General features: G+C 45.2%; 3 protein-coding genes across 5 annotated transcripts; 1 reads left to right on the plus strand and 2 right to left on the minus strand.

Annotated features, from left to right (window-relative positions):
* The first annotated feature begins 2,151 nt into the window (after positions 1 to 2,151).
* Positions 2,152 to 12,266, plus strand: sh3yl1 (SH3 and SYLF domain containing 1). Of its 2 annotated transcripts, XM_076723366.1 has the most exons (10): positions 2,152 to 2,453; positions 4,250 to 4,360; positions 4,760 to 4,873; positions 6,781 to 6,845; positions 7,238 to 7,350; positions 8,055 to 8,183; positions 8,282 to 8,426; positions 8,555 to 8,636; positions 8,820 to 8,873; positions 11,027 to 12,266. In XM_076723366.1, coding segments are annotated over exons 1-10 (1,023 nt in total). In that variant the 5' UTR covers positions 2,152 to 2,452; the 3' UTR covers positions 11,236 to 12,266. The 2 variants fall into 2 exon arrangements, with proteins under 2 accessions (XP_076579481.1, XP_076579482.1); XM_076723367.1 differs by lacking the exons at positions 2,152 to 2,453; positions 4,250 to 4,360 and adding an exon at positions 4,490 to 4,524 and having other exon boundaries at positions 11,027 to 12,265.
* Positions 12,267 to 13,313: 1,047 nt separating this feature from the next.
* Positions 13,314 to 20,621, minus strand: LOC143315681 (solute carrier family 22 member 13). Its single transcript, XM_076723007.1, has 10 exons — positions 20,336 to 20,621; positions 19,355 to 19,452; positions 19,107 to 19,261; positions 16,338 to 16,506; positions 16,165 to 16,267; positions 15,689 to 15,831; positions 14,941 to 15,152; positions 14,453 to 14,561; positions 14,112 to 14,363; positions 13,314 to 13,422 (listed from the first exon to the last, which is right to left on the minus strand). The coding sequence occupies exons 1-10, from the start codon at positions 20,567 to 20,569 to the stop codon at positions 13,314 to 13,316; spliced, it is 1,584 nt and encodes a 527-aa protein (XP_076579122.1). The 5' UTR covers positions 20,570 to 20,621.
* Positions 20,622 to 21,413: 792 nt separating this feature from the next.
* Positions 21,414 to 23,893, minus strand: LOC143315862 (required for drug-induced death protein 1). Of its 2 annotated transcripts, XM_076723381.1 has the most exons (3): positions 23,702 to 23,893; positions 23,257 to 23,530; positions 21,414 to 22,094 (listed from the first exon to the last, which is right to left on the minus strand). In XM_076723381.1, the coding sequence occupies exons 2-3, from the start codon at positions 23,461 to 23,463 to the stop codon at positions 21,954 to 21,956; spliced, it is 348 nt and encodes a 115-aa protein (XP_076579496.1). In that variant the 5' UTR covers positions 23,464 to 23,530; positions 23,702 to 23,893; the 3' UTR covers positions 21,414 to 21,953. The 2 variants fall into 2 exon arrangements, with proteins under 2 accessions (XP_076579496.1, XP_076579495.1); XM_076723380.1 differs by having other exon boundaries at positions 23,257 to 23,893.
* Positions 23,894 to 23,935: the final 42 nt, after the last annotated feature.

Consider the following 23,935-nt stretch of genomic DNA (forward strand, 5'->3'; position numbering starts at 1 on the left):
GAGGGAAAAAGGACGACAAAGAACGTTCAAAGACAAACGAGTCGTCTGCTTTTGGTCCAACACCATTCCAGAGAAGCTGGGACGACGAGGAGCTGTCTCCTCATCGTGATCCTCTCACCTGTTACCAACCAACCTGTTCACCTGTGGAATGTTCCAAACAGGTGTTTTTGGAGCGTTCCACGTCTCTTTCGTGGCTCCTGTCCCGACTTGTTTGAAGCGGCATCAGATTCAGAAGGAGCAGATATGTGCAAAGATCAGCTCGCTGATGAGCTCAGACTTGAAATATATTGTCTTTGTGCTGTTTTCACAGCGTCACAGCAGAATCCGCGTTGTACCTTCTTTCATTCCACTGCCGCACTCAACTATCACTGAGGTACTTGTACATTACTTGAGTATTTCTAATCTATGCTACTTTACACTTTTAATTCTACTCCTTTGCATTTGGAGAAAGAGTCATGAATATATGAGACTGACAGCGGAAAGACCCTCCATCAGCCTGGAGGACATCATCCTCAGAGATCCACTGCCAAGCCGAAATACTCGAAATGTGATGCAATGAAACTTAATGTGATCAGACATTTCCCAAAGCGATGACCAACCCCAAGCCTTCCCGAGACAAATCCGATTTCACAGCTCTTCTTCCTGGCATCATCAGCTGAATGTCAGCTGCGCTGTGACTGATGGACGAATCACACAGCTCAGATGTAATTCCAGTCAGATTGTTCAGTTCCAGTGTGGAAAGGCCCTGATCTCATCACATTAAATCAAATCACCAGCGAGAAGAACGAAGGCACCTGAACAGGTTCCGCAAAGCCGCAGAGTAAAGGAGCCATGAATCAGACTGAGAACACCTGTGAGCTTCAGGGCCTTTAAATCCACATCGATCTGCTCCAGCAGGTGTTTCACTGAAGGACCACTTCACAGTTCTTCTTATTTATGAGTCAATAAAGTGTTTTTATGGGCTGAACTTCTCCCCAGACTCTGCCGCTGCAGTTCCTCTCATCAGTGAAACTTTAATCGAGTGACATTCTGGAGAACAAATATCGTGCTTGTTTGACATTTGTGCTCTGCGTCAGAGAGCCGTTCCCTCGACTCTCCGACCTCCCCGAGCACAGCGCCGCATCTCCCTGCAGAGAGATTAATCATACAGCACAACATCACATCTACGGCCAAACATGGTGAGGTCTCCAGCCTCTCTCTGAGCGGACAGACATGAGCCGAACTGACCTGAGAGCAGACTCACACCCGCTGAACATCGTCATCATTATTACCTGTGGCGACGACTCGTCAATGGCAGGATGCTGAAAAGACAAACTTCTTTAAAACAAGACATTTGTGAAAGATGTGTTCAGTTGACATGAGGGAATGTTTATCTAAATATGTAATAATAATCTAAAACATTCACATGGAATCACTAAAATGACTCCTGTGTTATTCAAGAAATGGCAGCTGTTGTTCAAAAGCAGACTTAAGTTTGTGTAAACTCTCCAAAGAAAATTTACAAATTTACCACTTAAAGAGCATCATGATCCCAGAGAAAATCCATCCAATAATATTCAGACATCAGAAACTGACACACTGAGCCAGAAACACGCACTTTGTGTTGTGTTTGTGTTGCATTGTAACCGGATGAAAGGACGTTTTGTTTGAGTTTATTACGAATCTCTGAGACACATCTCATCAAGGTCACGCTCCACAAATACGATTCGCTCTTATTTTCCCCCAAAATGGATTTCCAAACAAATAGAAGATAACAAGTAGAATCAGATTTTAAACATACATGTGATATTTAACACATGTGTGTGTGTCAATGCACACAGAAGCATGAAGGAGCGTAGCAGCAGTGGTGAAAAGCAGCCCACATCCATCGCTTCGGTCATCCTGTCACATTGCTGTTGAATCCACAGCGACGCTCAGGACTCACCTGTGTTCTTCACAGACGGGACGTCTTCAGTTCACCTGTCTGTCCTCGTGGACGTGATGTTTGCTGAAGTGAGAAAGGACCAGTGGACAGGTGTGTCCTCTGCCTGGGAGACCCAGCTCTGGGGGAAAAGCCCAGGTGTCGGGAACGCGCCCAGCTGTTCAGGACGCGTCTGTCAGAGCTGTCCGCGCGCCGCCGGTCTCCCTGACAACACAGTCCGTCAGTACGTTTCGTTGCACCTGTTTCTGCGTGACGTCTCGAGACCACCAATTAACTCCTCCCATCTGCCCTCACCTGCCCAGGTGGGCTCGTTTTATCGACGTTATTTATTTTCACGTGACCCGTCTTCGGTTTCCGGCAGCGCGCGGTCTGTCAGGAGAATCGAGACGGTGAGGCGGAAGTGAAGCGAAGAGAGGAGAGGGCTTCGTGTGGCTCACCTGTCCGCGGTTTAAACGACCAGAGCAGCGCGAAGAAAGGAGGGAAGGAAGACAGGAAGGGAGGAAGAAAGGAGGGAAGGAAGAAAGGAAGAAAAGTAAGTTTATTAAGCGGACAGACTGACGTGTTAGAGAGCTCGAGAGCTCAGCTGGCTGTTTACCTGTCGCCCCCCCTCCCCCCGCCTCTCTCTCCCTCCCTCCCTCTCAGTGATCCGGTCTCACAGGATCCGCCAGTTCTTGGTGGTTCCACAGGTGAGGGTCCTTCTCATCTGTAGTCCTGAAGGGGTTCTGCTGGTTTCTGAGGAGGTTCTGCAGGTTTCTGGTTTCTGAGGAGGTTCTGGTCTTGTTTAAGGAGGTTGCAGCGGTTCCACTGAGGAGAGTTGAGGTTAAGATGGACTATTTTTTAATTTGTTAAAATAAAAATGTTGAATTATGAGCTGAACTCATCTTCGTGTTTGACTTTGAACTCATCAGACTGATGTTTTGTGTCTGTTTGTGGAAACGATGCAGGAGAAGATGTTGAACTAACGTGTGATGGACTGCACACGCTTGTCGGCACGGAAACGCTCCTGCTGCAGCGAATCGCTCGTTGCTCGTCAGCATTAATGAGTCCTCATTATGGTCAATTAGCTCCTCACTGATTGAGTTTGAGCTCAGGGCCTGTGATTGGTTAATTAGTCATTTAGCAGGTAATTGGGAGAGGGTGAAACAGTGAGGCGTCGTGACGTCAACAACACAAGAACCTCCTCAGTCACGGGAACCAAACTGAAAGTGAATGGAACCTCCTATTAGAAGACCACAACCTAAAAGATCACCAGAACCAGAAACATGACAAGAAAGTGTTAGAAGACGACTGGAACCTCCTCAAAGAATAACAGAACCGCCTCAGAGACAACTAGAAGCTCCTCTTAGCCAATTAGAAGTTCCTCAAAGACCCCCAGGAACTCCTCATGGAAGAAAAGATCGTTGAAGATCAGTGGAACCGCCTCAAAGATGACTTGAACTGCTGCATAGACCATTAGAACTTCCTGTTAGACCACTGGATCCTCCTCTACTACAGTATTAAAGATGACTAAAGCTTTTGTAGCGTGGATTTTGGAGCAGGTCTGCTGTTCACAGACCTGTGGTGTCTGAACCCGAGTTGGCTTTTTGTCTTATTTTTAATGTGTCCATTACTTTGGTTAATGAGCAAATACCTGCAACACGAACAATGTTCCCATAAGCCTCAGCTGTACTTTGTGTTCAGTGATATTTGATGTTAGCACCCATGTTAGCAGCTGCTTTGGCACCAGTGAGCCTTTGGGTTCCTGTTTCTGCTGTCAGAGCTTCAAACAGTCTGCCAGCATGCTGCTGCTGCATCCAGCACATTCCTAACACATGACACAACAGCACACGGCAGCCCCAGCGCCCCATCCTCAGCTGAGCTACAACACGCTAACAAAGCGCTCCTTCAGCACCAGGAGCACATCTACAGCCCCACCTCGCCCACCAGCTACAGCACAGAGGACACACTGACGCCCATGATCCAAGAGCGCTTCAGAGAGAGGGAGGACTAACTGAATAGAAACATGTGTTTGTGGTTTAGATACACGACTCTCAGTCTGTGCATGAAGAAGTGACAAAAGCAAAAGCAACTGACCTGCAACCAGTTCGCAGATGATCCAGATGAAGGCTTTAAATGTGAATATCTGCTGGTTTTCTCTGTTCACCATCACAGTAAACTGAATCCGTTTGGGTTTTGAACTGTTGGTCCAACAGAACGAGACGTCTGAAGACGTCTCGTGAACTGGACGAGGCTAAAATCTGACAGGACGGTTTGAAGTGGAGAAGCTTTGGGAGCAGCTCTGAATGAGCTGATGATGTTTTAACCAAGTGCGTGTTTGTGTGTTTGCAGTGAGTAACCCCATCCCGTCCAATCTGAGGTCAGAGGCCAAGAAAGCCGCCAAGATCCTGAGAGACTTCACCGAAATCTCCAACAGGAACGGACCGGACAAACTCATCCCCGGTAAACAAGACGTCCAACCGCCCTGTCCTTCATCACGCCGTCTGTCTGAGGAAGACGATGGGCCGGAGGGTAGAAAGGAAGGGCATAAACTGTGATGACGTGCGTTGAAGTGTGTATATTTATACACACCAGTACTTCAGTTGAACTTTGACTTTTACGTATTAGTAAGTAAAGCACATGAATGCTTCTTGAATTAACTTTGTGTTTACTGCTAATCAGCTAATGTTAGCATGCTAACATAAACTGAGACGCTGAACGTGGTGAACATTTTGCCGGCTAAACGTCAGCCTGTGAGCGTCGTCGTTGTGAGCATCTCAGCCTGCTGATGTCAGCCTTCAGTTTGATGAAATATGTTCCTGTGTACGTTTATTGGTGTAGAAACCTGTGTGTGTGTTTCAGCTCATGTGATAGCGAAGGCGGAGGGTCTCGCCATCATCTCCGTCATCAAGGCCGGCTTCATGATCACAGCCAGAGGAGGCAGCGGCATCGTCATCGCCAGGCTGTCCGACAGACGTAAGGCACAGAAACAGCACAGAACTCTGCTAAGCGCTGTTGACCCTCTCCAGGGGGGTCAGAGGTCAGCATCGGGCAGGGATTTGGCTTCTTTTTCAGGTTTTTCCTTCTTGTTTTTTTATTTTTTGGGATGCTTCGTATTGCCTTGGGTACAAACAAACATCCTCAAATGTGCCTGTAGCGCTGGGCGCAGTGGCGTGCAGTCATCTGATGCGTTATGGATGTTAATTTCTTGTCCAGCGGTTGCGGCTCTGGTATTTCGGTGGCAGATGTCGAAGTTTGTCATCCTGCCAAAAGTCCGCCGAGGGTCACACGGATCGAGCTGAGCTGCGGCTGCGTCTCGCCTCCTCTGCAGGCCTTTTTGGTGGTTGGATTTTCAGCTAATAAGAGTCGTTCAACCAAATCTCCAAACACTGGCGCCAATACAAACTACCACAATGAATTCTTGATTTTAATCTTCCGCATTTCATCAGAGTGACTCAAGGCACTCCGCAGTGATATTAATCATCCAGCCTGTGGCTTTGCTCCAGAGCCTGATAACAGGACGGAAATAGAGGTGGAGAGGGAAACATGGAGTGAAGGTGGAGGTCAAACATGCTAGATTTAATAACTCTGAACTTCGTTTCTTGTAAATCTCAAGCTGTCTTGGCAAATTGTAGCTCTATAAAATGCTTGATGTTTTAATGATGGAGTAAAAGATCCCCTGATTTCCATCAAGTCACATGTGATTCTTTGATTTTTCAAGTGCGATTGCTTTTTATTTCGGTCTTTTCCCATTTAATCATAGTAACAGGGCCAGAAGCAAACATTTGGCCCCCTGCATGGTCAGTGCTTAGTAACACCCCCCGTGGGAGGCATCACAGCTTTGTGATGCCAATTAGGATTCTTGTGGTTTTTGTTTGAGGGATTTTCCAAAGGCCTCTGCTTCGGTCAGATTCGTGGGTCGTCTTGTGTGTTCTGGTCTTCTGATGTCTGTCCACAGATTGTCGATGATGGTCACATCAGGGGACCTTCAGCCGGTCCTCTTCAGGTAGTTCATTGTGGATTTTGAGGTGTGTTCAGGATCATTGTTGTCATCCTCTTTTCATCTTGGATGGATGGATCCCCTGCCACGCTTGGCAGAAGGTCTGTCCGCTCAAACAGGAGGGTTTGATTTGTCCTCCTGACAATCCTACGAGCAGGTCCCTCTGAAGGTTTTCTTGACCTCCTCTGTTCCCGCTAACTGCTGCTTAATTTCATTACAAACTGAGGAAACAGCTCCATGAAAGCACTTTGCTGTCCTCTGACAGCCTTCTGCTGCCTTGTGGCCATCAATTAATGTAATTTTTCAGAGTGCTGAGCAGCGCCCAAAGCTGCTGATTGTTAAACAAGATTTAAGGAATTGGAGAATTTCTAAAGCTTTGAAATTTGCATCGCTTGACCTTTCCGAATGGGGATCCCCTCCAAAACTGCGCATAACAAAAATAATACATTAAACTTGCTTAAACAGTTGAAGAAGAGGTTTCATCTTTGACTTTAGTTGGTAGATCAGGCAGCATGCTGATAGTGTCATGCCAAGAACGGAGGTTTGTGGAACACTGACCACATGTTCATGGTCAGTGTTCCACAAACAGCTGTGCCCTTTGTGGCCTGATATCTGATTCATGTTCAACTTATTTAGAGAAAACATGTGGAAATAAAACAAACATAGATGAACTTTTGGAAGTGGTTTTCAGCCCTTATTCAAATCACACTTTTCAGAGCAAAGTTATAAAGTGCAACAAGGCAAATTAGAAACAGGCAATTAGAAATTCTATCAAAATAAAGTGGAATAAAATGCACAGGTGTGTGTGCGTGTGTGTGTGTGTGTGTGTGTGTGTGTGCGCGTGTGTGTGTGTGTGTGTGTGTGTGTGTGTGTGTGTGTTCAGGCTGGTCGGCACCGTCTGCCATCGGCATCGCTGGTCTGGGCGGAGGCTTCGAGATCGGGGTGGAGGTGAGTGATGACACACGTATAGAGTCACAGTACACAGTGTGAAATACTATTATTACAGAAAGGTGCGTCTGTGTATGATGATATTAAAACTGGTGTTACTGTATAAACTGGATTAACTGAAGTGTTTAAACTTCAAACTCCATGAACGTGTTTCAGATTCTAAATGAGTCACTTTCAGTCTGTGCGTGAAGAAGTGACACCTGCCTGCAGCCTGTTCACAGAAGGTCCTGACAAAAGTCTGCAGGTTCTTTAACCTTCAAATGTTGGTGTCAGAGTTAAGGTGTCCGATGGTCCTTGAACGCACCGGCGCAGAGAGCCTGCCCCCACTCAAACGACCTCGCTGCAACAACAGAACTGAAATGGATGAATGTTTATTTGTGTGACTCGCTCAGGTGTCAGACCTGGTGATCATCCTGAACCAACGGAGGGCCATCGAGGCGTTCACGAAGGGCGGGAACCTGACGCTGGGCGGGAACTTCACGGTTGCTGTGGGACCCATGGGCAGGTGAGCACCTGCACTCTCACTCTGTCTGTCTGTCTCTTAATTGCCTCTAATCGTGACTTTTGATGTAAATTATAGTTTACGGTTTAATGCTCTATTCTGCGTGCAGATTTACGAGACGTTTAATGACAGTTGTTGTGTTTGTGTTTTGAACTCAGCGTCTGTTGAACCTGTGCGGCAGGTGTGATTTACTTTAGAGGATGTGATTCGTGTGTGTGAGGTTAATTTTAGATTAAGGAGGTCAGTGTTGTTTCAGGGCAGTTCGACAGGTTTTTGGCGCGTGCATGTGCGTTGGCACCTGTGTGTGGGCGTGGCCAGGTACTTGACTTGCAGGTAAATGTTGCCACTGGAATAGCTGTCGACTCCTGTTAGCGACATGAAGCTAATGACTTTGCCTGGATGGCAACCAGGGTCAGGGTGGTGAAACGTTCATTTGTCTTCCTTTCAAAACCTGGTGCCCACCTTACCCACAATGCACCTTGACCACTGACAGCTGCCTGGGAGATGTGTTTAGTAGTTTAGTTTAGTTTAGTTTAGTTTAGTTTAGTTTAGTGTTCAGCTAGTAGCGGCTATTTTAGCCTGTAGCCTGCAGCAGGGACGAGGAGCAGCTGCAGAGGTCTGGCCAGCTCACTTCCTTCTGACTCCACGCCGGCAGCTTCGTTTCAGTTTCAGGCTTCCTGTCTCTTCCTGTGTCTTCTCTCGTCCAGGAATGTGGAGGCGGACGTGGCTCTTCGCAGCACCGCGGCGGTCTTCACCTACTGCAGATCCCGAGGTTTGTTTGCAGGTATTTCTCTGGAGGGATCCTACCTGATCGAACGCAAAGAAACCAACCGCAAGTACGCGCATCAGCCGTCGGCGCCCACCTTCACTCAACGTGTCGTTTGTGTCAACATGAACATGGAATGTGTGAGTGTTTGTGTGCGTGTGGGTGCAGGTTCTACTCCCAAGACATCCGTGCATCGGCCATCTTGAACGGCGACGTGTACCCGCCGTCGGAATGCTCCGACCTCTACCACATCCTGGACGCCTACGCCGAGGCCTACACGGCTGACTGGACCAGCAAGAACATGCGTCCGAAGGTAAGTGACTCCAAAGATGGAACCCATGTATGCTGGACTTGTTCTTCAACTTTCTACTTCAACTCGCACACATTTCTTCAGGAATGCATCATCCTGATTGAGATTTGTACCTTTGTCTCTCTCTCCAGTCGTCTCATCCTCCCTCCAGACCTCCAGCTCCACCTCAGCAGAGAGCAGCGACCAGCTACGAGCAGCCAGCGGCCAGTAAAGGTGACGCCTCGCTGACAGACAGCGTCTCACCTGTTTGACATGAGGACCAGGAGGGTCTGCCTGTAGCCTGAGAGGCGAAACCCAGGGCACGCATTTCACCTGACTGTCTTTGTGTGTGTGTGTGTGTGTGTGTGTGTGTGTGTGTGTGCGCGCGTGCGCGCATGTGTTCGTATGTGTGTACAGGAAGTAAAAACGCCCTCTACCCGAGCATCTCTGTCTATAAATCTGAGACCTCAGGTGAGTTCTACCTTCCTCCATCTGGTTACAGCTGTGCCTTCACTACCACCTCCTGTCTTTTCCTACAAACCTTGTTTCCTTCCTTCCTTCCTCCTTTCCTTCTCTTCCTGCTTTCTGTTGCCACCTTCTGTCTTCTGTCCTTCCTTACCCACTTCTCTTCTTCTCCTCAACCTCCTTCCCTTGCACCTTGTTTTTTACATCCTTCTGTTACACTCTCTTTCTTTCTTTCTTTCTTTCTTTCTTTCTTTCTTTACCTCCTCTGGTCTTTCTTAACCTCAATCTTTCCTTCTCCATTTCCCTTCCTTTCCTTCTCTACTCCATCTTTTCCTTCTTTACCCCTTCTTTCCTTCACTACCTTCTATTTTCATTCGCTGTGCTTCATTTTCTTCTTTCCTTCTTCACCTTGTCTTTTCTTTCCCCTCCACCTTCTTTCCTACACTACATCTTTTCCTTTCCTACCCCATATTTTTCTTTCACCTCTGCATACTCTTATTTTCCTCCTCCTTTCCTTCCCTTCCCTTCTCTCTTCCTCTGATGGCCCTTCCTCTTCCTCTCTGCTACCCACTTTACATCTTTCTTTCCTTCTTCACTTCCTCTTCCCTCCTTTTCTTTTAGACCTCTTCTTGTCTTTCTTTCCCTCAATCTTTCTTTCTCCTCTCCTTTCCTTCACACATTTCCTTTTCTCTTGTTATTATTCTGTGTCCTTCTTCACCTCCTTCCTTTCCTTCTCTGCCTCTTGTTGTCTTTCATTGCCTCCTTTCCTCTTTCCTTCACCATGCCTCCCTTTCTTCCTTACCCACTTCTTTCCTTCTGACTCCTCCACCCCCTTTCCTTTTTTATTTCCTTCATTCCTTCTCTTCCTCCATCTTTCTTTCAATGCCGTCTTTGACAGATGATGAGAGATCACTGTTTTCATTCCTACAGTAGCTCACCACAACACACGCACTTGGCAGAGGATGGAAGTGAAGATGTGTGTACTCTGTCTGTTATTAACTCACGACCTTCATGAACCAGCCAGTATCAATACACAGCACTCATCAATAATGCTGCTGTTAGCCGAGTGCGTGTGAGCTGCACATTAACGCCTTAGAAACGGCCTGTTTTCACTGAAACACACAAACCTGCAGTCTAAGGAGTGTTTGTGTGCACTCAGCTTTGGGGCTGCGCTTCCCTCTAGTGGTCACAGACTCAACCTGCAGACAGACACCAGAGCGACCTGCAGAGTGAAGTTTTACTTTAGATATACACACCTGGAGACTGATTAAGATTGATCGATCTTCATCATCGATTAATCCAGTGTTTGTTTTTTCAGTTAATCTTATAAATAATATGAAATATAAAACGGTTACGTCTACAACAGTCCAAAACTCAGAGATATTCAGTTCACAGGACATAAAACAGAGAAAAGATGAAAATTGTCACACTGTAAATGAATTGATTATCGATCAGTAGCTGATTAATTCCCTGTGATTCGTTCAGCTCTCGACTCGTTCATTCGTTCATTGCTGAGATTTCTTTCTGATTCAGGTCAGTTTGCCTCCAGAAAATCACAAATCTGCGGTACGACACGACACGGATGAGTAGCACAGAGCTGAGAGTACTTCAGAGAAAACTTCATTAAACACGTACCAGTGCTGAAGGAGGCACTCAGATACTTCAGTAAAAGTACTGATATCACACGAACAAACACTGCTACACGTAAAAGTCCTGCATTTAAACTGTTACTGAAGTAAAAGAAGTACATACAGGAAAAAAGTGCTTGAAGTATTAAACGTAAAGCATAAGCCAAAAGCTCGCTGCACCCACCTGTTTCCAGTCTTTGTGCTAAGCTAAGCTAGCAGTGATTGTACAGCTGCAACAAAGCGTCAACAGGAAGTGAATATTTGAGTCATTTTTCTGGTAAAAGTAGTGAACATTGAACGTTATGGCATGAATGCATCGCCGAGGGGTTGTGGGAGATTAGAATACGTATTTCTCACTATTTGATTGACAAACTGATCAATCAGGGACATAATTGGCTAATCAATAAAAAGTCATGATCAGTTTTGTCTGGTGTCTCCAGCAGAAGCGATTTCTTAAAATACTCAACGATTCCTGTACACGAATATAATTGATGGTGGATTCGTTAAAACAACGTTCTTCTTCTCCTGTAGCTGGAAGACCGTCAGTGGGCGGAGCTAGCGGGCAGCTGGTCGTCACAGCGACCCACCCGTTCACAGGTCAGCAGGCCGGCGACCTGAGCTTTGTCCCCGGCGACCGCATCACCGTCATCACCAAGACCGACTCCCAGTACGACTGGTGGGAGGGACAGCTGGCCGACGGGCGGGTCGGGATCTTCCCCGCCAACTTCGTCTCGTACTGACCGCCGCCCCCTGGTGGTCAGACGCAACCGCAGCAAGACAGCAGGTTCTACGGGGAGCAGGAGGGGTCAAGCAAACAAATGTTTGACGTCTTGGGGAACACGTCAGAGCTGCAGTGATATGTCGAATAACGAATTGATGGAAAGATGATTAATCAGCAACTATTTCGAGAAACAGTCGTTTAAATCGTTTTTTCAAGCAAAAACTCCAAAAGTTTGATCTCAAACGTGAAAATCTGACCTGAAGTTATTAACTTATCATTCAGAACGCCACATTTGATATGTTCAGCTGACGCAACACAACACAAACGCTTACCCAGAATTCATCTGGACTGAACCAGGAAGCTTTACGGAAACAGTCACAGGTTTGTTTTTCATGATCGGAACGTAACTGAGGACAAATGAGAAACTCAAGATGAAGAAGAATGTGAGTGAGAGTTTGGATTACATCTTTATTGGTTTGTGTAGCAATTAAAAAAACATAATAAAGCACAAAGTACTTTTTAAAAGTTTCGGTCAGGCACCAAAAAACACAAAAAGTCTTTTCCACTTTAATATTTCAGCTTTTCTTTTCATCTCCACACCCACCGACATCCCAGCACTTTGTGTTCCTTCCTCGTCTTTATTCAGCTGGTCGTTGTGCAGGTGACGGTCACCTGATCAAAACATTGGTTTTCTGTTCGCATCCTGTTTGTAGTCTTCACTCAAACACTTTCAGTCATCTTGGACGTTGTTTCTGCTTTGAAAAGGGAACTTCAATAGAATTTTACAAGTAATATTAAACTTTCAGGTAGAGATTTACTTTTTCGTGGTGTTTTCATATCAAACAGTATTTAAAGCTTCACGTGTGGGATCTGTTACTGCCTCCACCTTCACAAACTGTTTAGTTTATATATAATGATGAGGGCTTTTTAAGGTGACAGCAGGTGTTTCTGTCAGCTGGTTTTAGAGATTGTATGAGGATCATAAATAAAACTCATTTATAACAGCTTTGCTGATATTCCTGCTTATTTCTTCCATTTTGTGTAAGAAAGTCCAAACATCTGGGCAAGATTTAAAAATACGGAAAGATATTTAAAATAAAAAGACAGCAAACCTAAACGTTGTCTGGTCCAATTATAAACTTACAGTATTCATGAAGTGTCTGTGAGATGTCCATAAAGTGTCAAAAACAGTGAAGCATTCGTCCTCTGTCTGATTCAAATACAGATTTTAAAGGCTGCAGCTCCTCTTTTGTCCTGCGGGTGGTGCTGTACCTTTAAGAATGGAATATGAAAAAGCAGACGTTCACCATTAAAAATGCATTTTTATTCATTCAACTCATTTTGTTCATTCAAATGTACAAAGAAAACCTGCCTGAAGCTTCAAACGTGTTTGATTAGCAGTACTCCAAAGTAATAAAGCACATTTACACAAGTCCTGTACAGTTTTGAGGTACTTGTACTTTACTTGATTGTTACGTTTCCTACCGCAGCAGCTCTGAAGTAGTTCAGCTGAGAGTTAAGCTGTTAGCAGCGTGGCTCTGTGGATGGAAGCCTGTCGGTCCACCGCTTCGTTGAGACTGAAACACCTCGAAGCTGCTGGATGGACTGTGATGAACGTTCAGACGCTCACGTTCCCCTCAGGGTCAACAACTGTTAGCATGCTAACACTCAAAGCTAAGATGGTGAACGCTGCTGTTAGCTTTTAGCTTTTTTAGCATGTCTGTAAACTCTTGTTTTACTTCAGCGTGTTTCCATTGTGGTATTACTCAGTAAAGTACATGAATACTTCTTGAACTCTGATCAATGATGTCCAGTTTATTTTCACAGAGAAGAAAAATGAACAAAGTGATACAAAAACAACAACATGAGAATAAAACTCAAACGTCCGCTCCAGCCTCGGAAAGCCAGTCACATCACACCACCACCACCTCCTGCAGCAGGTGTGCTCTCCTCCTCCTTCTCCTCCTCCTCCGCCTCCTCCTCCTCCTCTCAGCTCTGGTGGCTCTCTGCTCTCTCACTTCTTTGGTCATTAAATTAAAATCAGAACTAAACAGAAACAAAAGTGAAAACTCTTCATGACCGTAAAGACAAGCTGACTCAGACCGAGTGTGTTGGCATCAGCGCTGTGTGTGTGTTCGGTGTGTGCGTGTCCTCTTTCTCTGCAGGGAGGATCTCAGTTTTCCTGCTTTGGTTGCTCACCAGCTTCCTGAAAATACACACACACACACACACACACACACACACACACACACACACACACACACATACACACAGTAAATCAACAAAATGGTTCACTCTGCAGCTGTTAATGTGTGTGTGATGTTGATTCATTTTCTTTCTTGCAGAGATTTTAAACGTAGTTGATCTTTAGTTTATGAAAATGAATCTGTGACTTTGTGCTGTTTAAACATTAATTGGAATTTCAGGCTGCAACGTGACTCAACACCTCTGGCAGAAGCAGTCTGAGCAGCAGCTCCACGTGCTGTGTGTTGTTGCGTAATAGTTCTGAATTTGTCGAGTCTGCGGCGGTTTTTGAAAGCCAGCACTCAGAGGAAAGCACTCTGAGCTTTACTGATCTTTACCCTGATACAAACGAAAAGAGCACTCTGGTTAAAAACTGTCAATAACAACAGCAAGTAAAAAAGTTTTGAGTTCTGAGATGAAATGTTAATTCTGAAGGCAAACGCTCAGATAGAAGACTTCATATAAATCTGAGCAGACTGTTTGAAAGTAGCTCAGTGTTGTAAAAAACATCTAAATTTGGGGAGTTTCCATTTTAATATTTTTAGTAAGCACGTTGTCATGTGACTAAAACCGCCTGCTCTCTGCCTTTAGTGTTAAAGATGACAGCGCATGTCGGCGTGCACGCTGCAGCTGAGGTGAACGAAGCCTCACCGTCTCCTCCAGAGGGCGCTTATGCTGGGCGGGCGGGGCCGAGGCTGCCTGTCACAGTCCTCCACCGAATCAGGAAGCGGGACGCCGCTGGTCTCCGGCAGCAGCAGGCACAGCCCGCAGCTTAAGATTGGTCCACTGCTGTACACAACCATGGCAGCAAATGAGATTGCCCCGTTTGGGTTGGAAGGGACGAGGGAGTTGACCAGACAGCCGAGCCGGAAAGACAAGTTGACCATGGACACGCACCGCTGTCTGGATTATAATGATGTGGTTAACATCATACACAGCCAGGTAAACCTCTGAGCGTGCGTGTGTGTGTGAGTGTGTGTGTTAGCGTGTACCTGACCACGGTGGGGAACAGCTCAATGCCGTACAGTATGGAGATGAAGATGGCGGCCAGGATGCACAGTTTCCCCAGCAGAGCCAGACTCATCACCAGGACCGGCTCACCTGCACGCACGATAAAGATTATGAAATGATTACTGATCAATAACATAGGATCCTTCTTTGTTTCTCAGAGACGGTTTAGTCCAGAGCTTCACGGGCAGACAGAGTGTATTCATGTACTAAAGCTAAGAAGTATCCGCATTTATGCTGACGATACGACTGTATGCCCCTAAAACCTTTTGACACTGTTGTGGTCTGAAATGTGGCCTTTTTGAAGCATCTTACCTTCAGCTCTGGATACAACCTAAAAGCACGTTAAAAGGGTCATAATAATGTGTAAAATGATGTTTAGGGCCTAGTTTAAGTGTAACTAACTAGCTGCTCCAGTACGACAAAGCTTTGTAATTTGTAGTATTGACGGCTGATCACACAGATACTTCACCGTTGTATTTGGATAGCAGTAACGACAGGAAGCAGGCCGCTCCACTCAGGAACTGAGCGATCATGCTGAGGGGCCGGCGTCCCAGGCGAGCCAATGGGACGAGCAGGCATGGAGCCTCTGATAGGCCGGAGAAGAACTGGGCGGAGTAGACGCCGACACCAAATGAGCCGATGTTCATACAGATGCCGTAGTACGTCAGCGCCGACGCTGCACTGCATGATGGGAGGGGGATCATATCACTCTGTGAGGTAAATATAATTTGTAATTCAGGAAGTAAAACTTGAAGTAACGCTGGATGAAATGCGTCAACACTTCACAGTGACACATTTCAGTAATTGTTTTAAAAGTAATTTCAAAGTACTTTTTTACTTTGCCATCATACGTAACTAAAATATTACAGGAGTAATGATCATTTTCAAGTTTTTGTATATTATCTGAATAGGATGATTAGCTAGAAGAGCAAAAAAATCACAACTTCATTCTTCAAATATTTCAACTTAATTGTGAAAATAGTATATTTTGAATTAATTTTTGAGTATTACAACTTTATTCAGAAAATAGCGCAAATTCACTTTTGTGAAATTATGGCTTCATTCTCAAAAAATCACAAGTTAAATTGGGAAATAAGATTTTTTTTGTTGAAATATTATAATTTTACTCTCCAGATAACATATAATATATCTTTTTCTCTGTATTAGAACAGTGGCCCTGATACTCTGTCCTGGAGCTCTTAATATTAGTGTGGTACCTCAGGTAGCTCATGATAAACAGCCGCAGCAGGACGGTCGGGTGTCTGAGGTGAATGATGTCACTGGGGGCGTGGCCTCCAGGGGGCGGTTCCTTGTGCGCCTCATTGGCTTTCTGCAAGTCAGACCAGGCTGACTCCAGCAGCTCCACAGAAACACACACACACACACACGGAGTTAACTCATTGACGAAGAGTGACAGTCAGGATAACTATTAGCACGACAAAGAGACACAGATGATGTAGGACAAAGGTAAGGACACGCAGGTCAGAATAAACTAGTGTGTGTGTTGATGGTGATGAAGGAAGGTGTTTCATGGAGCTCTATGGCTCAGAGGAAGAAGATGCCTCAGCCTGCGACGCACACACACAACGTGTTAATGAGCAATGAGTTGGTTTGAGTCTTTTTATGGGATTTGTTGACAATCAGAAAACTCTAGAATATCACGTCAACTGTAACTGAGTGTTTGTGTGTTTACCAGGTCAAGACAGTGTTTGTCTGCAGGGCTGTTGCTGCAGTAACGGTCCAGAGTATCAGTCCTCCTTTTTAACAGCAGCCAGCGAGGAGACTCTGGGATTGAACTTCAGAGACAGAGAAAAAACATTTAAAAAAGACTCAGCAGGACAGGTAGACAGGTGTGTGTGCACCTACAAATAGAGCGGCAGACAGAGGAGATGAGGCAGAGCCAGCGACAGGTGAAGCTGTCTCCAGGTGGGGCTGAGCCAGGCCAGCGGAGCTCCACCCATCGTCCCCAGGCTGAAGCAGAAAGGCAGGAAGGCCGGCGGCCAGAGGCGAGCAGCAGGGAGGGTCCACTCCACTGCTGCAACACAAACACAAGAACACACACAGGTGATTACTCGCTGGTCTACCTGCACACGTCATGAGCACAACAACAAAAAACTGCATCAATACAAGACCACAAAATGAAGGACAAGTCGACCATAAAGATCAGAACTGAAATAACTCATAAAACAACATCAGGAGTCCAGGTGTGACCCGACGACATCGACCAAAACAGACGATGGAACAAAGCAGAATATTTCCATGAAAATGTTGTTAAAATAATTGCGAAAACATAAAACTTTATTGATCCCACACCAGGGACATGAGCACCATCTTAGAGCCTGATGACAAACCTGCACATTCCACATATACTAAAACCTGAAATATGATCAATACCGGTGTTGACTGCAGACTTCATCAGCTTTTCACGTAAGGACAGTTTTTAGAAAGCCGGTCGATCTTCAAGTCTTATTTTTAAAGTCTTATTTTGAGGTCGAACCATGAAGAACTTTCAGCTGATGATCGAGTTAGTGGAGGAAATGATTGACGACGGCCAATCATTGTTATGAATTTAACCTCAGTCACGTTTTATGCTCTCAGTGAGCTGTCAGGAGTTTACCGAAGCACAGGCGACCGTTTCATGACCTTGGCTGTTGTTCAGCCAGGGGATGCCATCGCTTATACTTGTCCAGTTGTGTAATTTCCCTGTTGACCAGCACCTTTACCTCCTCTGGTGAACCATTCGGTCTTATGAACACCTTGCCGTTTGTCGTCTGTGTTGATTGGCTCCTGTAATGTTTCCTCAGGAAACATGTCTGTCTGTCAGGTTGTCTTTGTGCTGTCAGCCTGAGCAGTACGTTTGTTTTTTTGGGGGGGTTGACATGCCTCAGCATCGTTGCTGTCCATGGATGCACCTTTGCTGTCAAAGAAAGCGATCATCTGTTGCTCGAAAGAGTCCAGATCCAGTTCTGTGGACTCATCGTCGTCCACCACCACAGACCTGGTGAAAGTTGGAGGCCTGGACTCCAAACCTCTGACAGTTAGGTAGCTGCAGGAATCATGTTCTAGGCTGCCACTCGGCCCTCCAACAGGCTATCCTTTTATCATTGTCAACATTTTGTATGTGCAGTCCCATGATTTGTCCTGTCAAGTCCACGATCAGTTCCTGGGCAGATAGTCAAAATCAGCTTCTTTTAGGGAAAGCCAGAGGAACGTCTCAGCGTCATGAAGCTGCTGTTTCTAAATTACTGCAAACATCATATGTTTGACACTTCTCACCACTTTCTTGTTTCTTATCATCTGACATGTAGAGTATCAGACTCACGATATCAGCCTGATAACATCCCGACCCGACAGGCGGAGGATGTCGGGTGCGACCATTGCAGATTTCCTTGTGGACTAACTCTTCACGTGGGACACCACACGACGTCCTAACAAAAATACGAGAGGAATTCTTCTCTGGCGGAGTGGGGCCAATTCCATGACTTGTTGGTGACGTTGACCAATAGGAGCGCAGAGCACTCAACTGTAAACACGGTGAAGTGAAAGAGCAAGATGTTGTTGGTGGCACAGAAGGCTTTTTCAAACCCAACACAGCCACTATCAGACACACCACTTCAGACAACATGTTTAGTCACATTGCTACTCCTCAACACCTCCGTCCAAATTACATCACATGGTCATGAAAGGTGGAAAGCTATGATTGGTCAGGGGGCCAACGTGCAGTCTGTCAGGTTTTATGGCTCCACAGTTGTCTAATCTGACACTGTGTGTAGTCTGAACCCAACGTAACAGTCACTGATTGCGAGACCACGAAAACTCTGACAACTGCTGGACAAAATACTGTGAAATTTACTGAAGACTGTATGTCCTAATCCGAAACAGACCTGTGGAAGTCCTAATCTAAATAAACCCGAGGATAACCTGGGCCAGGGTGCAGTGGACCTGAACAGACCCAAACAGAGAAAGTTCAGCTACACAAAGTATGGCATTAACCGGTTATGAAAAGGGCAGCAGCTCATGTCATGTTTCATGTACTTCAAAAACACATTTTTCTCCTGTGATCATGACGATGACGCACCACATAATTAGGGTTTTACTCAGAGTCCACTTGGATCCACTCAAGTATGAAAGCACACAGACCTGAGACCTGCAACAAAACTGCAGGACCCGTCCAGACCTGAGTAGACTGACTCAGTATGCAGTCAGTAAAAATGCGTATCTAAGATACTCGCAAACAAGTGGACAGGTGAAGACCTCCCTTGATCACATTCCTGCTTCCCAGAAGACCTTATATATTTTAATGACCTGCTGACCTTTCCTCTCCCCCACCCTCAGGACAAACTCTATGCTGTCCTCTCCTGATATACTGTGAGCTGTAATGAACCCACTGTTCCCACTGATTCTTTCAGTCTTTTCAAAAATGTCTCCTCCATCCAGAGCTCAGAAGTGGTCAGAGGTCAGAAAGCTGCTGGAAGCTGCCGTGCTTCATTAGCACTCAGCCTGGCTGGCTTGACTTTATCTGGGACACGTGCTCTTTATCAGCCATGTGTGTGAGTGCGTCCCACCACGGTCCAATAAAGCTCATTTGACAACCAGTCAACCACAAGTCACTAAAGACTGTCTGTGTGCTGTTACCCAGACTGAAGGAGCAGATGTTGATGCAGCAGCAGCAGATGCCCGTCAGGCAGCGAACAGCGAGGAAGAGGAACGGTTGAGGAAGGACGACAGGCACGAGGCCGCTCACAGCGTGCAGGCACAAACACACCAGTAACACAGGACGCTTCCCATACCTGTACAATCAGACAGAACACGGTAGCGCAGGAGCACATTGAAGCAGCTTAAGTCACAAAACATTGTGGATTATATGAGTGTTTGTGTTTTACCGGTCCGATAATGCTCCTCCAACCAGAGATCCCAGCAGCATCCCGACCATGAAGAAAGTCTGACCGTAGGACAACCAGCCTGTCCAACCACACGCTGACTGACACACACACACGAAGACAAACACACAAAGATAAATTACGAAAGACAAAGTGCTACCCCAAAACACGTGTATCCCAAAAACATGTCCGTGGATTAGACCCGGTGACCTCTGAGTTCCCACCAAGTGCAGACAAAACAGCTGTCAGCTTCATTTCATGGCAGGGAATCAGTACGTCTGCGTTGGAATAATACTACGTAATTTGATCCACCATAACTTTATTTGGAATATATGCACCATGTGAGCACAATATAATTAAGGCCTGAAAAACAGATTTGAACACAAGGAAAATCACATGCAAATAAACTAATTACGCCTTGCTTCAAAGGCGAAAATTAGTTTTCAGCACTGAAGTCCTTTGTTTGAGTGCAGTGACCGAACAACCAAATCTACGAAACTGCATCTTCTTATTTCAAATATTGATAAATCTGCAGATTATTTTCTTGATTAATTGTTATGGAATGCCCGAAAAAATGTGTAGCCTCAAAAGCACATTGCAGTTTCCCAGAGTCCAGGGTGATGTAATTAAATTTCTTTTTAAGTACGATCAACAGTCCTGATCCATCTGAACTGGCGACTAGCTTGTTAGCCAACAAAATGCAGTATGTTCAGACATGAGATGCTGGAAAGTGTATTTTTCTCTCTTCACTGAGCTAGGCTACCTGTTCCCCCCTCCTCCAGTCAAAAACATCTTCTTGTTGTACATTAACACTGTGTTAATCTGTACAGCCAACAGTTGTGTAATGTGTTTTTAGCATCACTGTTTGAAAATATCTCACAAATACACTCTGATAAATTGAATTTTAACTGTAGAAACGGCTAAATAAACGTTCAAATATTACAGGGAAAGTGGTAGAAAACTATTTCAGTGAGCTTCACTCACGTCTGGGTTCCCGCTCTCCATTAACCAATCGGCTTCACCTTCGGCGCGCCATGATTGGTTGCTCTCCCCGTGCGGTGGCAGAGTACCCTCCGAAGTGCCGGCGCTCGTGCTGTTGCCGTGGTGACAAGTGGCCGCGACGATGGCGGCCGTGAAAATGTCGAGAAAGAAGAGGAAAGGGGTCAAGAAGAAGACGAGGGAGAGGCGCCAGTAGACGGACAGCTGCAGTGGAGACATTACCCCCGTCAGGTCTGTACAAGTCTGTTATTTCTTTAACGTTCTGCGGGAAAGTAAAAGTTGGTTTTCAGACGAAGTTTCAGGGGCTCTCCATTTTGTTGCCGTGTTTGTGAGAAGCCTCGGTGCGGTGGGGTCTGCCTGAGTCTCTGGCCGAACAGCTGCTGCTGTCACCAGGATAGCTTTTAACCTGCCGGACAGACAAACGAGGGGGCGAGGGTCCAAATTTATAGTGAACTTTCATCTGGAAGTTTCCCCCCGCCTTTCTTCCCTTTTAAGGAGGGGAAGGAGTGGAGTGTTTGCAGCGCAGCGATCCAGCGCCATCCTGTGGCCATGTCGCGTAATGCAGGTCGATGCCTGTCCGTCACTTCCACAAAGAGGAGCTAGGAAACATGGAAGAGAAGGCAGGAAAAGGAAGGATGAGGTAGATAAGAAAAGAAGAGATCATAGAAGGAAAGGAAAAGGCATAAAAAGAATGGAAGGGGAGGAAGTAAGAAGAGGAAACAAGGACACAGAGAAGGAAAGAAGAAGGCATGGAAGCAATGGGTGAAGTAAGAAATGAAAGCTGGAGGCAGAAAAGTCAAGATGGAGGAATGGAAGGAGGTAGAGAAGGAAATAAGGATGGATAAGAGGAGGTATAGCATTAGTAAAGGAGGAAGAGAAGGAAAGTGGCTGGTAAGGAAGGAAACCAAGAAGTAAGAAAGATGAGATGGAGGAGGAAAAGGAAACAGGGTGTGGGAAAGAGAGATGCAGGTAGAAAAGACAAGAAGATGGAAGGAAGGGGGAAATGACAAGGGAGAGGAAAGGGAAGAGACAAGGCATGGAGGATTTACACATTCCAATCAGGTTACAGGTTAAAGGTGAATTTATTTGATAAAATCCAGTACAGGTTTTAATATTAAAGGTATAAGAAAATATAAGTTTTCAGAAGTAGCTACACGATTCTGAAAATCATTGAGAGCAAAGGAGTTTAGGTTGATTGTACACATTATATGTGATGTATTAAAAATATAAAATAGGCACATAAAATGATGGTACACATATGAAAAGTCATCCGAAAGATGATGAAAACATGATACGAACAGTACACACAAAGGTAAACTCAACGACATTCATTTCAACCAGCTGAAAAGTTGTTTTCTTCACAGATTAACGAAGGATCTTTAGTTATTCTTAGACATCTGTTGCAGGTGAAATTGCATTTTTAAAATTCCATTAAGCTTTCATGTATTTCTTTCACCATCCATTAAAATCACATTCCTTCATTGTTATAAATAAAAGTAAAAGCAGTGCTCCTGGCCATCGTCACATCATGGATGAGGCGTCAGGTCAGGGGGGCCCTCAGATAAGAAGGGTCTGTGTTCGGGGCCTGTCTGACCGTGTCCCATCATGCTTTGCTGGTGTTGGATCGGTGAACTTCTGTCATCACTGTGGACACGGCTGAGACAGGTGTGCTGTACGTGGCGGCCATGCTCTGTAAACCAGCCATCAGACAGCGCCAGCTGAAACGCAGCGCCTTCCCCACGTTCTGCCAGACAGAAAAAAGGGGATAAAAACACATGTAAAGGTTCAATTCCTTTAACTGTCGACGAATATGTTTAAGTGTGACTTTCCCTCAGTGCGTTGTTCACGTCGCATCATTTACCGTCATGTTTTTAGCCACGCCAGCGCAGCTTGGTTGAAACTCAGCCTCAGCGGCTGCACTTCCTGTATGTTAGCATTTAGCTGTGGCTAGCTATAGCCTCACAGAGCTGTTAGCATGAATGTTATGTTAGCATGAATGTTTCTGTTTGTTTACAGATTAAACAAACAAGAATCAACATGTCAATTAGCTTATTAGCTTATTAGCTTTAGCGTTAGCTTTGGCTTTAGCTTCATACATGTCTGACCACCTGGTTGAGTCTGATGTCTGATCTTTAATCCACGACAGGTAACTGCATGCAGTCCTCTTTGTGGTAGAGTTAACACATTAAAAATACTGCCATGTCCACAGCACCTCAAATTCCACCTTTACTACAGAAAACTTTAATATACTTCACTGCAGATCAAGTCAGTTTCTGGTCCTGTCACCAACTCCTCTGCTAAAAAATGCCTTGTTTGCTGTTTTCTTTGTCATGTCAGGTTGAAAACGTGTGTCGGGGTCAAAGGTCAGACTCACTCTTCTGTCAATGTTTAACAGCAGGCTGTGACTTCACCTGAAGTGTGCAGGTAAGACGGTTTTATTGAGCCAAACTCAAGTTTTATGTTGGACTCAGGTGTTAATGCGTCGCAGATATTTATGTTTTCTTTGATATATTTTTTCAAAGAAGCTTTGAATTTTAACTGTGTCTTCAGTTGAATTACATGTAAACTTAAGTTGAGCTTAATATTTTACTACTGTTATTATCAGCACCAGCTGTAGTAATGATTATTAAATATTTATTTTTTAGATATTTATTTGTAAATTACTTTCAGTTTTATTTATATTTGATAATTTTATTTAATAGTTTTTTAAATGTGTCTTATTTCATGATACAGTGTCGTGTTATTTCTACATGAACTTTGTTTTCTGTTTTATTTGTGTGTTTATTGACGAGTCGTGATCGTTGGTTAATGTTTATCAACAGACAGTGTTGCAGTAACATTATCACAACATTATCACAACATTATCACAACAGCACCCCGTCAGGTCAAAGGTCATCACTTCTTACCTTCCTGTACTTCTTGTAGCGCTGCTTCTTCTTCCTCTTCTTATCCTCCTTCCTCTTCCTCCTCTCCTCTGGAGCCTCCTCCTCCACCTCCTCAATCAGAGGTTCGTATCTGTCCGGCAGGACGGAGAAATAAACTTCTTTGGAGGTTTTCTGTTGCTTCTTCTCCTTCGAAGGAGCTGCGTCCTCCTCCTTCTCCTGCGCTCCCATCCCTCGTTGTTCCTCGTCTGTCGGATTGAGTTTCTTCTTTTTCTCCTCTGTTTTCAGACAAGAGGACCTTTGGAGCAAGGAGGAGTCAGACTTTATTAGTAGCCTGAAGCTGATTTCAGACTCAGGAAACGCTGTGAGCTTTGACATGAAACACACTAAAAGCAGGATTAGAAGAAGAATGTGGAGCTTTTGTTGCTGCCTGGTTGAAGTTAACTACAGTTTTTTAGGTTTTACTCACCTCAGAAGCAGAACTTTGTGCAGCAGTTGGAGTTTTTTCCTCCTGTTTGTTTTACAGAGTAAACACTGAAACTGTAACACTGAGGTGCTGAGTCAACACCAAAAACTAGACGAACATGTCATGGAGGAAGCCAGTTTTCAAAACTGTCAACAAGCGTAAACTTTCAGATTTTAATGCGTTTTATTTGACCTAATGAAGTCCTCATCATCCGGTTCGATGTTGGTTTGGGTTGGA

This window comes from Chaetodon auriga, chromosome 23 (genome assembly GCF_051107435.1).
Source record: "Chaetodon auriga isolate fChaAug3 chromosome 23, fChaAug3.hap1, whole genome shotgun sequence".
In the NCBI taxonomy this organism is placed as follows: Eukaryota; Metazoa; Chordata; class Actinopteri; order Chaetodontiformes; family Chaetodontidae; genus Chaetodon; species Chaetodon auriga.

Bases quoted from the DNA above. Each gene is read 5' to 3' on its own strand.
- sh3yl1 (XM_076723366.1), top strand. The intron at 4,361-4,759 runs GTAAACAAGACG...TGTGTGTTTCAG, and splicing joins ACCGGACAAACTCATCCCCG to CTCATGTGATAGCGAAGGCG. The intron at 7,351-8,054 runs GTGAGCACCTGC...TCTCTCGTCCAG, and splicing joins GCTGTGGGACCCATGGGCAG to GAATGTGGAGGCGGACGTGG.
- LOC143315681 (XM_076723007.1), bottom strand. From the start codon at position 20,569: ATGTCTCCACTGCAGCTGTCCGTCTACTGGCGCCTCTCCCTCGTCTTC. The intron at 15,153-15,688 runs GTACCACACTAA...CCCATCATGCAG, and splicing joins TTTATCATGAGCTACCTGAG to TGCAGCGTCGGCGCTGACGT. The intron at 13,423-14,111 runs GTGAGGCTTCGT...GTGTATTTTCAG, and splicing joins AGCGCCCTCTGGAGGAGACG to GAAGCTGGTGAGCAACCAAA.
- LOC143315862 (XM_076723380.1), bottom strand. From the start codon at position 23,610: ATGTCAAAGCTCACAGCGTTTCCTGAGTCTGAAATCAGCTTCAGGCTA. The intron at 22,095-23,256 runs GTAAGAAGTGAT...TCTGTCTGGCAG, and splicing joins GCTACAAGAAGTACAGGAAG to AACGTGGGGAAGGCGCTGCG.